Source organism: Neoarius graeffei, chromosome 4 (assembly GCF_027579695.1).
Source record: "Neoarius graeffei isolate fNeoGra1 chromosome 4, fNeoGra1.pri, whole genome shotgun sequence".
Lineage (NCBI taxonomy): Eukaryota > Metazoa > Chordata > Actinopteri > Siluriformes > Ariidae > Neoarius > Neoarius graeffei.
In genome coordinates, this window is record NC_083572.1 from 70,840,208 (window position 1) to 70,854,198 (window position 13,991).

General features: G+C 39.8%; 1 protein-coding gene across 7 annotated transcripts in view; it reads left to right on the plus strand.

The window, feature by feature from the left end:
• LOC132885195 (sodium- and chloride-dependent GABA transporter 2-like) overlaps positions 1-13,991 on the plus strand; it is a 289,130-nt gene that overhangs the window by 252,986 nt on the left and 22,153 nt on the right. For 6 of the 7 annotated variants that reach the window (XM_060919562.1, XM_060919564.1, XM_060919566.1 and 3 more), the window contains one exon: positions 143-1,498. The exons of the other annotated variant lie outside the window; for it this stretch is intronic. In XM_060919562.1, coding sequence (XP_060775545.1) covers positions 143-409 — 267 coding nt within the window. In that variant the 3' untranslated portion in view covers positions 410-1,498. Of the gene's footprint in view, positions 1-142; positions 1,499-13,991 lie in introns of those variants that run through there. 7 annotated transcript variants of the gene reach the window in all.

Consider the following 13,991-nt stretch of genomic DNA (forward strand, 5'->3'; position numbering starts at 1 on the left):
CCTTCACCGAGTCGGAAACTATTAAAGACTGCATGCTGGCGGTTGTTGACAAAATGATTGTTGACCAAAAAATGAAAGACAATGTGTCCTCATCTATTAAAAACGTACCATTTTTCATCTCATCTCATCTCATTATCTCTAGCTGCTTTATCCTTCTACAGGGCCACAGGCAAGCTGGAGCCTATCCCAGCTGACTACGGGCGAAAGGCGGGGTACACCCTGGACAAGTCGCCAGGTCATCACAGGGCTGACACACAGACAACCATTCACACTCACATTCACACCTACGGTCAATTTAGAGTCACCAGTTAACCTAACCTGCATGTCTTTGGACTGTGGGGGAAACCGGAGCACCCGGAGGAGACCCAAGCGGACATGGGGAGAAACCATTTTTCATTATATTTCATAATAAAGGAAAAGAATAATGTACCTTATTTTATTTCATATATTATGTACCTTAGTATAGTATATTTTAATTGCCTTTAGCTGATATCAATTTTATGTCAATTGTCTGTCCGGCCCTCACAAATTTTGTAATTTTCTAGTTTGGCCCTCCTGCAAATGTATTTGAATAGCCCTGGTATACAGGGAAGAAAGGCGGAAGGTCACCTGAAGACGACGCCAACGATTGATCAAATTTGCAGGAAAGTTGTGGTGATTGGATATAATTGCAACACCGCCCTGAATTCGCGGGGATTGGTTGAATTTGCGTTGAAGTTGCAAATCGCAACATCGCGAAATCCTGGAGGGTCTGACCTATTCTTGGTGACTAACATCTGGTGCAATCCAATATTATGGCATAATATTTAGAATCTTTGATTTCTGCCACCACTGTGTCCAGCGTTTTATCACTGACGCAGCTTATCAGCTCATTTTGGATTCCACCCCCCCCCAACTTAGCATGTTAGTAGCCTTAGCATACTAACATGCGAAGGCTAACATACTAACACCTTGCATGCTAACATGTTAGCAAGCACATTAAAGTAAACTTAAGAACAATATTGTAAACAGCAGAAGAACTTAGTGATACACAAGCAGGTCTCCTCAGTGTCATTTTATAGATTTTAACACAAACTTTCAATTTTTGATGTAATCATAAGGTGTGGAGATGAAAACTCAACAAAATAAAACATTTAAATCTCCCATCATGAAGCAATGCCTGGAATTCCCTTCCCTTCCACCAAAAATGGCCCAAACCGGAAATGATGTAGATTGGTGAACACCTGCCTGGAAGGCTCACTGACAGAACATGTTTTCATGATAGGACATGAACTGTGAGCTATGAGCTGTGTCCAAAATCACTCACTCATTCACTACTTCCTACCTAGGGAATTCTAGAAAAAGGACTATATAGTGAGCTCATTGGTAAAATGAAAAAACACTTTCGGACACTACTCCGTCATACTGTTATTTACGTCACTACTGTCTCACAGTTCAAACGTGCCAGATCAGTCGGCTGGTGGGTTTTCAAAATAATAAATACATGCATGTCTTTTTGTGATACATATTATACTGAATGTATTTCCCACATTAATAAATACAAAGTACTTTGTGTCTGCTGCATCTTTCAGTTCTTTTAAATCAAGGCTGAATACTTTCTTCTTTGCCGTTGCCTATGAGTCCACTATATAGGCTGTAATGTCACTATATATTCAGACAGCATTACAAAATGGCGAACTCACTATATAGCCCACTATATAGTGAGTGATTTCGGACGTAGCCCATGGCTTGTATGATGGGGATGAAGAGGAGGTTGGAGAGAAGGAGAGGGAGAATGTAGGGCTTGGGATAGAGCCCTACTGGTTTCAGCTGTACCAGGAGGGTCACACTGGCAACCACAATGAGGTGAGTGACTGCCACTCAGATCACGGCAAGTTGACAAGTGGACATGGTGGAGAAATGATTGTAACAGACCACCTGTTTTTGTTAACATTAATAATTACCAATACAAGCTGTTAGAAGCTTTTCCTGATGTAATTGTTAGTATAATAGTAATTCCTGTCAATATGTTATAACTCAGGCCAAGATAAAATAATTGCTTTTGTTTCAATTCAGCAACTGCCTACCGAATACCGACCTCCCAAAAGCACAGTGTGGCACAGAAATATGTTGCTTAGTGTGTCAGGTGGGTGAAGTATTCTGCCAGGAATGGGTGGGAGGTAGTTTATTATTAAGAAAAGTGAAAACAGGCAAACAATCCGAATCAGCGAGCATAAATCGAGAAACAGTGAAACAGGCAATAGGTCAAGCAAGGTACAGACAGACTATCAAAGGCTAGGCAGGAAACAAACATGAGAAACAGGAAATCAAGGATCGGAAACCAAGAGAAGCAAACAGGAACTAAGGCTTGGTAATGTGTTAGCAATGCAATACTTCGCGTTCTGTCAGTGTTTTCCAGGTCCTTATATACAGTGTCTTGCAAAGATATTCATCCCCCTTGGTGTTTGTCCTGTTTTGTTGCATTACAAGATGGAATTAAAATTGATTTTTGGGGGGTTCGCACCATTTGAGTTACACAAACATGCCTACCACTTTAAAGGTGAAAATTGTTGTTTTATTGTGACACAAACAATAATTAAGATGAAAAAAAACAGCAATCTGTAGTGTGCATAGGTATTCACCCCCCAAAGTCAATACTTTGTAGAGCCACCTTTTGCTGTAATTACGGCTGCAAGTCTCTTGGGGTATGCCTCTATTAGCTTAGCACATCTAGCCACAGGGATTTTTGCCCGTTCCTCAAGGCAAAACTGCTCCAACTCCTTCAAGTTAGATGGGTTGCATTGGTGTACAGCAATCTTCAAATTATGCCACAGATTCTCAATTGGATTGAGGTCTGAGCTTTGATTAGGCCATTCCAAGACATTTAAATGTTTCCCTTTAAACCACTCCAGTGTAGCTTTAGCAGTATGTTTAGGGTCATTGTCTTGCTGGAATGTGAATCTTCATCCCAGTCTCAAACCTCTGGCTGACTCAAACAGGTTTTCCTCCAGAATTGCCCTGTATTTAGTGCCATCCATCCTTCCTTCAGTCCTGACCAGCTTTCCTGTCCTTGCAGATGAAAAATATCCCCACAGCATGATACCACCACCATGCTTCACTGTATGAATGATGTTCTCAAGGTGTTGGGTTTGCACCACACATGGCGTTTCCCATGATGGCCAGGAAGATCAATTTTAGTCTCATTTGACGAGAGAATCTTCTTCCATGTGTTTGGGGAGGAACCAATGAACCGATCATGTAGCATTGTAGAAAGGAAGACCACCTCATTTTCTGTTTTTATTCAAGTATATGTTAATTTACCATGCAAACGTCAAATAATAAAATATGAGTATAAGGGAATAGCACATTTTATTACATTGTAAAAAATCCCAACGAAATAGCCCAACAGTTTGAGTACTGAAACACACTTTGACTTTGACTCCGAGCTGCTGTCCTGCTCCTGCTAAGTGGTGGGATGGGGTGCTGGGATGTCCTTGTCCTTATCACTGAGCATGGCACAATGGCCTGACAGCGATGATGGGATTGCAATGTCCTCAATTCTGGGCGTTGTTAGCTGAAATGTACCTGAAAATGGTTTTCCCCAAAGCGTTTTAGCGTATCGGGCCCGATACGCTTGCTCTGCCTGCCGATACGCTTAGTCGCTTTAGTTAAAATCCAATACGCTTAGATTTATACCGATACATTAAAATTTCCTACCTACAAGTAGCTAGATACATAGGAGAGCAAATAACAGATCCATTTACATACCAATTGATATTTGTGTTAAACAAGCGGTCTTTTTTTCCCAGTGTTTGTGTTGATTCTGTCAAAGTGATATGTCCGCGTGGTAGGATGTAAACAAACTAATCTGTTGGCCATGTCAAGATCACGTGTTCAAACCGTCCAATAAAAACATCAAAAGAAAACGTCAGACATCCCGGAAGTTTCCGATTCATTATAAGCGATCTCATTGGCTGCCGATGTTGTCCCCCGCCAGACGGACAAAGCCGACTGACTTTAATAAGCTAGGAGAAGACTCGCTGGACAAATTAATCTACATCAGCATGGATGACAGCGAGATGGACTATGAGAGGGCTGCCCAACATTGGGCCAAGCAAAAGCTAAGGAGAATTAATCTGCTTTAAAGGAGTAGAAAACTTAATTCATTAGTTTGGGTTTGCAGAAAGATTATGTACTTATAAACACTCTCACCAAGTGAAGTTGTCCAAATGTGTCAAATATAGCATAATTTCAAATAATAATCATAAGTATTTTTGGCAGTGTGATGTCACTGGGATCCATTTAACAAAAGAAGGCTTGGATTATTCTTTTGTTAAAGGCTCACAGCGACATCACACTGCCAAATATGCTTATCATTATTATTCGAAATTATGCTACATTTGACACTTATAAACAAATTCCCTTCATGAAATGTGTTTAAAAGTACATAATCTTTCTGCAAACTTAAACTGTAGAAATTAAGTTTTCTTTTCCTTTAAATATGTTTTAATCTTAATCTAGTCCATTTAATAAAGTGCCAAAATTTAAACTTTATAATATGCAGTTGCCTTACTTTTCTTTTCAGTGCATCTTAGTTATACATATATTATGGTAATTGCATCCGAAACATTCTAAATCATTACAGTTATAGTAATACAGCAACTTATTTTAAGGTGGCAGTTCTTAGGTTCAGATCCCTTTGTGATCAACAGGAGGTCATGATGATCGATTATCTTCATTGGATTGCATAATGTAACCCAGGTGACAAATGCATAATGTAAAGGTACAATAAATAGTTGATAAATAGTTGATTAAAAAGCATAAATAGCACAAATAGTAAAATGGGATAATAAATAGTGATAATTCTGATAATACAATTCATGAATGATGGGTTGTTATTGTAAAAACATGGTTTACATGTACTGTTATGTCAAGTACTTTTACTGTGACGATTATGATTGGGTACTTTTATTTTGACACGCTGTTTTGCAAGCAGTCTGCTTACCGCGTAGCCATTCCAGTCAGTCGAGCTGAGGAAAGCCAAAGAGTTGGTGACCCCGTTTTTCTCTGCTCCACCTGCGAGCTAGAAACTTTGGAAAGAAAATATTTCTAAGTGTTTAGGACGTGTAAGTTCCTTTCTGTTACCGAGCGACCAGCTCCGTGACCTGATGTATGTTTTGATGACCAGAAGCTTCGTTTCGTCGAGTTTTTCTTTTGTTGAATTGTCTCGGTAAGGAAATTTGTCTGTTTTCCCCTTACTGTTGAAACAGCTGTTAATTTGCTTAATACTTCGGAAAAAACTTGAGAATTGTATTTTGTTTTGTTAATATTTGTTGTGAGGAATCTGAGAGGGTACATTTTGGTTGATAAGAGTAAGTTCATGGCTCGGAGTGAGCTGAATGTTTTTCACTTGCTGTGATCATGCACCAAGCGCGTGAAAGGACTGAACGTGTCCTCATGAGAATCCACTGTACTCGGTAATGTTGTGTAATTGCCGCGGTTTCAGTACAGTGTTGTTTATTTCATAGTATTCATCCTGTTTACTTGATAATGGTAATTTAACTGAATAGTATGCAATGCTTTTCAGTATGAAAGAAGTGTATGCAGTTTGCATAGCTTTTACTTTGAGATGATTGAGTTTAATGTTGTACAACTACTTGAAGTTTAAACTGATTATATTTGAAGGTATATTTGACATTTGGCCTGATGTGTATATCATAGCTTAATGAAGGGTATGGTTACACAGGTCAAGTTTTTGGGTTGGATCCGAATTCCGCGGAAGATCCGATGTCTTCATTTGATGGCGAGCCACCCGTTCGAGTGATTCCTGTTTGTCATTCCCTATGGCAAAATCTGGTAGGATTGTGGCCGGCACGTGTCACATCATCTGACTATGACTGACTTGACTTATTGACTGTTACGCTTAACAAACTGAACTAAGGATTAACGCCTTGAACTGAACCTACCTGGAAAGAACTCTTTTTTTCTTTTTTTGAAGAACAACTTAAAGGACACAACTTAAAGGAACTCCATTGAACTGTCTTCTACATTTAGTTAAAGGACTACTACCCAGCTTTTTCAAAGGACAATTATTATTTTTTTTTATTTTATTCCTAAAGGGTCAAATTTTATTTTGGGTTATTGTAAATACTTTTCAATTCTACTACTAAAAGAAAGAAAAAAACGTATATCCCTGTGTTGTGTCTTTTACTTGCACTGTGTTTTTCTCTCTCTCCAGAGCCTAGAGTCTCAAATCTTGTATATTAAGAAACTGGCCTATCATCGACGTGTACATACCCAGTAGTGGGTTACAATAAGATGGAGCAAACCACTGTTCCTATTTTCATGCACATTTTTGTTACAACACTACTTGATCATAGGTAATTAAGGGATCCCCGTAGATTTTCAATCTATCATATACCTCAGTAATCTATAACAAAACAGTTGAACTTTAAGGTGAAATTTCAAATGTGTATACATTTAATACTTATTAGGTCAGAAATTATTGAAACACTGGTAAAATCTATCCTGTAATCATGTATCTAAAACCTCTCAGAGACTCTGAAAATGCACCTGAGAGCATCTATTTTCAAAAAATGTTCCGGGGGAGCATGCCCCCGGACCCCCCTAGTTTCGCGTCGCGCCTTTGGCGCTTGCTTTCACACCATTTGGCACTCAATTGTCTGTGTATTATCATGCCAGAAGTTAGGGCTTTAATTTTTTTCTGGGGAAAACACTGATATGTAATATTAATTACATAAGCATATAGATACTGAAATGAATGTATAAAGTATGTGTATTTACTTGTGAAAATACCTCTGGCGGGGTGCTGTGCCTTCTGCCGGTGTTCTGATAAACTGTCCTACACGTCAAAGCGTCCTACAAAGCCCCACTGCGCAAGTGGAATGTTATGCTTCTCTGGGTTGGATGTGTTAAATGAAAGTAAGCTTTAAAAAAGTTATTGACTGAATGAAAACTGTATTGATGCTCCAATATGTTATGCCGTTTTATATCTTGCAATAAAAACATACACAATGTAATGTAATTCAATGTTAAGTGAGACATTAATTGTTGAAGTTGCTGATACTTACCGTACAAACTATAAGTAAGGTGTAGATTCTGCAAGTAAACCTTACAATCAGGAATTAGGTACCCATTACACAGCTGAAAGTAAGAGAAACCCATTTAACACCAGTAAACACAACTTTGCTCCAAGTAACCTTTACTAGATGGTATGAAGTAAACATTACTAGTTGGTTTTAAGCAACCTCAACATTCAAGTTCCAAGTAAGGATAACAAATATTTTCAGTGGAGATTACTTTTAAACATAAAGTAAAGATAACTTGAAAGAGAACACGTTATATTACTTCATTTATTTGAGGCAACGAGTTTCTACCTTTTTTCAAGTAAGCTTAACTTATTCTTTTTTACAGTGAGTGTAGTATATTCTGGTGGGTCATTTGAATTGTCAAAACTTCCTACATTCATATGTTAATGTAAAGGCATATTCTGATGGTCATTGAGTTGTCAGAAAGTCCTGCATTCATATATTAAAGTAATAGAATATTCTGACAAGGTCGTTTGAACTGTCAGAACGTCCTACACTCCTATTTTAATGTAGAAGCATGTCAGAACACCCTACATTCATATACTGTAAAAGCATATTCCGATGGTCATTTGAATAGTCAGAACGTCCTACTTACTGTAGAAGCATATTCTGTCGTGGTCATATGAGTTGTCTGAATGTCCTGCGGCGTCATTTGGATTGTAAGAACGTCCTACACTCATTTTAATGTAGAAGCATATTCTGAAGGGGTCTTTTGAATTGTCAGAACATCCTACATTCATTTATTAATGTAGAAGCATATTCTGATGGGGTCATATGAGTTGTGAGAATGTCCTGCGGCATCATTTGAATTGTAATAACGTCCTACACTCATTTTAATAGAGCAAACGGTACTTGTGAATAGTGACAAAAAAAACCCTATTAATTCTACATATTCTGACAGGGTCAATTGAAGAGTCCGAGCGTCCTAGATTCATATGAATGTAAAAACATATTCTGACGGAGTCGTTTGAATTGTCAGGACGTCCTACATTCATATGAATTCTGACAGGGTTGGTGGACGTTCTGTCAATGTAGAAGCATGTTCTTTGTAGAGGGAAAAACTGCGAACTATGACTAAAAGTTAAAGTTGAATCACACTCTAGGATTTCCTGCAAAGTAGGACTGCTCGACAGACATGTCTGACATCCCTTCCTACCATAGGATGCTTCGCGGATGTAGGACCGTTTATCAGAACACCGTCTTGAAGGCATAATTCTCCCTGTCCTTGCAGGGCTCGCCGGTGCTGCTACCATCATCATCATCAAATTCTTCCTCCAGGCCATTATTAAAAAATGTTCTGTTTCTGGTCCACCGGCCGGGTGAGTGCCGTTTGTGCGGTTGAAATTTTTTTTTTTTTAACGCCGTTTTTTCGACATTTTTTTTCAGGTTCGTAAATCTAAAATCGAACTTGACATTTACGCATTCCCAGGGCTTTCCACTAAGGCTCGTACTAGCCAGCCATGACAAATAAGTAGCCAGCTGGGGGGGGAGTAAACTAGGGTATTAGGCAGAAAAAGAAATTTACCAGTCAAAAATAATATTTTATATAATCCTGATAAGCGCCGCAGGTGCGAAGACGAGCGCTGCAGGCGCGAAGTCCCTCTAGGGGGGTCTGGGGGCATGCCCCCCCAGAAAATTTTTGAAATTTAGACTTCATTTCCTGCATTCTAGGACATTTTCAGGGTGAAATGGCGTGTAATTTTTGATCAGAAATATTGCATATTTTTACTTTGTATTTTTTTCAGTTTCACTCCTGAATGTATCAGATGTATGTATGGTGTTTGATTTGGTAACAAAAGTGAAAAGAAAATAAACAACAATGAATTGTATATAATCTTTTGATCTAGTTACAGTATTTAATAAAAAAAAAAACCCAACAGTATTCTATTTTACCATACCCCAATGAAACCCCCTTGTTAATCAATGTATCACACATACCTTTTCTGTCTTTTTGTGGAAAAACGAATCAGTTTTTGTCACATTCAATTTGGGGCGTTTGTTGGGATTCATCTTGATCCAGAAGAGTGAGTCAGCAAAAAAAAAATGTGGTTCTCCCGCCAAGAAAGAGGAAACTACAACGCAGGGTGTTTGGCAATTTTCGACCAATCAGAATTCGCGATTTATTCAGTCCGCATGTTACAAGATTCAGTGCGGGCCAAAATGGCGGAAACGATGAAATATTCTGATTTTTCATTTCAAGTTTTCAGTATTTTTCGTATTAAACTGTGTTTCTTACGATTTGTAAATGATGGCGGAACCACACACGGACTGGCCATCGGGAGTAGCGGGAGTTTTCCCAGTGGGCCGGTGGTTCAGTGTGGGCCAGCGGAGAAAAAAAAAAAAAAAAAACAGTTGCGCGCTGGCCTTTAATATGATAAGCAATGTTAACAGTTTCTTTAACAAACTGTTAACATTGCTTATCATATTAAAGGCCAGCGCGCAACTGTAATAAGCAATGTTAACAGTTTGTTAAAGAAACTGTTAACATTGCTTATCATATTAAAGGCCAGCGCGCAACTGTTTTTTTTTTTCTCCGCCGGCCCACGCTGAACCACCAGCCCACCGGGAAAACTCCCGCTACTCCCGATGGCCAGTCCGTGTGTGGGCGGAACATAACTGGATTTATCGGACGACATGTGGGAGTATTCATGTGCGAAAATTTTCGGCATTATCGTCCGTTTCAGTATCCGTCTGTGTGTATACTTGCCCGTTGAAATCGGCAATCACCCGTCAAATTTACGGGTGGACGGGTCTCTGCCTAATACCTTAGAGTAAACACAAAACTAGAGACGACAATTCCCCTGTGGGAAATCGTGAGACTGATGCAGTGCGTGTAGCAGCCACTATCGCAGGCTATGAGGCTACGATGCTATGAGCTTGTGTGTGTTTGAGAGAGAGAGCAGCCCCTCCCCTCTCTGCTCCCTGAGTGGAGCTCGTCGCTTTGGTAACGGTGCTCAGGTGCAGGGAAGTGACACAATATGACAAGCAAAGAGCGCTTTTTCTCAGAGTTCCCTCTCCTCGAACAACGGTGACTTACATGGAAACGAAAGGAGCTATTCACAAAATTCTTGCACATTGAGTGCTACAAGGCTCCCATGAACACATTGATGTAATTTTATTGTCCCTAGTGTAAAAAATGTGGACAATAGAGCGAGTTAAAAACAAGTGACATTTCTGATTTTGCAGTCAAAGCGCTGCCAGGTTTATAATGGGAGTCTATGGGGCAGCGCGCCTGTCCTCTCGTTACTTTCAGGCTTCTCATTCAAAAACTGTAAATCCTATCGTTCAGGTAGACACACTGTGTGAATCAAGACAAGTGTGACTACAACTTTTGAGAAAATTGTGTGTGTAGAATGAAATTTGTGGCTGAAAACACAGTTTAAATGAGAAAGTTTGAGCTACTTTTTTAAGCTCTCTACACTCTAACTTAACGAGCTCCACTGAAGTGTAACGCAATAGACACCCATTATAAAGTCTGAATTTCTCCAGATTTGCTCATGGTGTTTGATCTGTGACTGATCAAAAAGTATAGAACCTAGCAAAAAAGTTGAATGCCAGATCCACACAGGAGAAGTTTGTCTACATTTTAAAGTTTGAATCATGTCTCTAGGTGAAAGCATGCCAGAGCAGCAGATGTTTGAAAAACATTGAAAATGTGCAATTTTTTCAATTAATTCTATAGAAAATGAATGGGAAATTGTGTGATTTTTTTCGCGACTATGTCGCGAAAAAAATCGTAGAATGCTGAACAAAGTAATAGCATAGCGAGTCCGATTGAGCCGCATGTTTTGATGTATTGTTTGTCTGTGTGCGATGTACGGTTATTGGGTTATTCGAAATCGAAATTTGTACGGAAGATGAAAAACGGAAGAACTAGAGACAATTCCCCCAGGGGAAATTGTGAGAGTGATGCAGTGCGCGGAGCAGTCGTTGGAGCTGAGCTGTACTGTGTGAATGTGAGACTTGCCATTATGCTTCAAGCCTGTGTCTCTCTGAGCCCCTCCCTCCCGTGTGTGTGTGTGTGTGTGTGTGTGTGTGTGTGTGAGAGAGAGAGCAAGCAGCCCCTCCCCTACCCGCGCGCAGCGAGCTCAGGGGGGACCCCCCAAACAACGGGGATTTACACGAAAACGGAAGGAGATATGCACACAATTCTTTCACAGAGAGTGCCACAAGGCTCTCCTGAACACATTGATGTATTTTTTTTGTCTGTAGTGTAAAAAATGAGGTCACTAGAGCGAGTTAAAGACGAGTGACTTTTCTGCCACGTTTATAATGGGAGTCTATGGGGAAGCGCGCCTGTCCTCTCCTTACTTTCAGGCTTCTCATTCAAAAACTGTAAATCCTATCGTGTAGGCAGACACATTGTGTGAATCAGGACAAGTGTGGCTACTACTTTTGAGAAAATTGTTTGTAGAGTGAGAATTGTGGCTGAAATCACAGTTTAAAAGAGAAAGTTTGAGGGTTTTTTTCAGGCTGCCCACACTCTAAATTCCTGCGCTCCACTGGTGTGTAACGCTATAGACACCCATTATAAAGCCTGATTTTTGTCCAGGCACCCACATGGTATTTGAGCTGGGACTGATCCAAAAGTAGAGAGCCTAGCAAAAAAGTTGAATGGCAGCTCCACAGAGGAGAAGTTTTCCTACGTTTTGAAGTTTGAATCATGTCTCTAGGTGAAAGCATGCCAGAGCAGCGGATGTTTGAAAATGTGTGTAGTTTTTCAAGTAATTCCATAGAAATGAATGGGAAATTTCGGGTGATTTTTTTCACGACTACGTCATGAAAAAATCACGTTTTGATGAACAAAGTAATAGCATAGCGAGTCCGATCGAGCCGCACGTTTTGATATATTGCTTGTCTGTGTGCGACGTACGGTTATTGAGTTATTCGAAATTGAAATTTGCGTAGGAATAAGTATAAGAAGAAGAAACACGCAGAAGAACAATAGTGATGCTGTGCTTTGCAAGCACTGCAAACTATTGACTCCCTATATGGGAGTCAATAGTTTGCAATGCATAGCACTGCATCACTAATAATAAACTTCTGTGCACGCAGTTCCCAGAATTAAATGTATTTTCCACAGACCATTTATTTATTCACTTTACTCAAATACAAAGTAAAATGGCAGTAAATCATGTTTCTTTTCTTGCGTATTGCATCATGAGGCGTTCCTGGCTTGTTATTTTCGGTGCATGACACATTCACGCAACTGAGCATGCTATGAATTAACAACGACAACGGTCTGCGGTGGTGGCTACACAAATGCTCAGCGAACATTTCTCCATTTGTGTATGCAAATACACTCCAACGACTCAGTTTGGTTTCATTTACAACCAACAGTGTCTTTTGATGCCAGCACGTAATTGAACGAGAGAAGACTGGTTTACCGGAGACAAAATAAGCATTATCTCTGCTTCTGTTCCCTCCGATGTCGCCTCCGACGGCCCCGACACACTACTGCCTCCGCCGAGTGCGCGCGCAAACCACATGTCGGGGCCGCGGGTGAGTTACTCTCCCTTGATCAACGAAGTTGGCAGGGAATTTGTGGTTATTATCGGTACAAACAGCGCGAATCACAACTTAAATGAGTGCGGTTCAGTTTGACATTATTGTCAGTCCGTTAGATAAACATTTAATTTTATTAAAATCGAAAATTAATATTTAGAGCCTGTGGGCTACAAAAATAAGTCATTAAAGTAGCCGGCTGGACTTAATTGTGTAGTCAGCTATATGGCCGGCAGCCGGCGCTTGTGGAAAGCCCTGTCGAATCAGCTCTGCGCATGCGCCGTGCGGCACAAAAAAATGGCAGCCACCATGAAGGAAGGAGATCCGGAGTTTTCAAACATTTGCTTAAGTGTGAAATCGCAAAATGGTATTCTAGCGAACAACAAAATAGTAAAGATTCAGAAAAACAAATCATTCAGTGATCATTTTAATAGTGTAATTTCATCCGAACTAGGCCTAACGGTCAATTTAAAGCTACAAAAAGTCTGTGTGTCGGACATTTTAAGTACCTTTTGTAAAAGTTTTGCAAATGTTGCAGTCAGCATTTAAAATGCTAACTTAGTTTTTGTACAAGTTTCAGTTGATTAAACTGTCATTTTATTAAATGTCTGCTTTTGTAATAAAAAAGTACTGAAAGAAAAAGCAAACACAGCATTTTGATTTCTTATCCATCCATTAAAAAAAAATCCCTCCCTCCCTACTGAAAATTTTTTTTGCTCACCTGGTGGACAGGAAACAGATTTTTTTTTTTTTTAAGGATGGCCCCTCCTCCCCCTCCCCTGCTGTTTCAGGCTGGGGTACTTCATTTTTGCTCGCTTCTTCTTGGGTCCCATTTTCTAAACTTTAAACTGAATTTTTTTTTATTTTTCCCACAAAATATGCTCAATGAGCATGGCTACAACACGAGGCATGGAAGCGAGTTTCGTTTACCACGACCCAAAACTAACTGGGGAAAACAAACTATGCAGTACCAAGCCATAAAAGAATGGAACAATCTACCATAAAAGTCTCCCCCCATGTTGCCATATTCGGGCTCCCAGAAGACCATAACTGGTTTACCTCTAATCAATTAGATATTTTAGCTTTTACTTCCTCACTGGCAAGACGCCACCTTCTTCTCCACTGGAAGTCGACTAAAGCTCCCTCTAGTAGTCAGTGGCTCAATGACACCATGTCTTTTCTAAAGTTGGAAAAGATCAGATATTCAGTGAAAGGTAACTCTGCTAAATTTTACAAGTGGCTTTCCTTTCTAACATTCTTCCACTCTCTCCAGTCCCTGCCCCCTGACTGATGGACCCTCTCTCTCTCTCTTTCCCCCCCCTTTTTTTGTCTTTTGGTTTTATTTGTACTGTGCAGCTTTAATACTCTATTATTACATAATAGAACTTCCAGTTATTA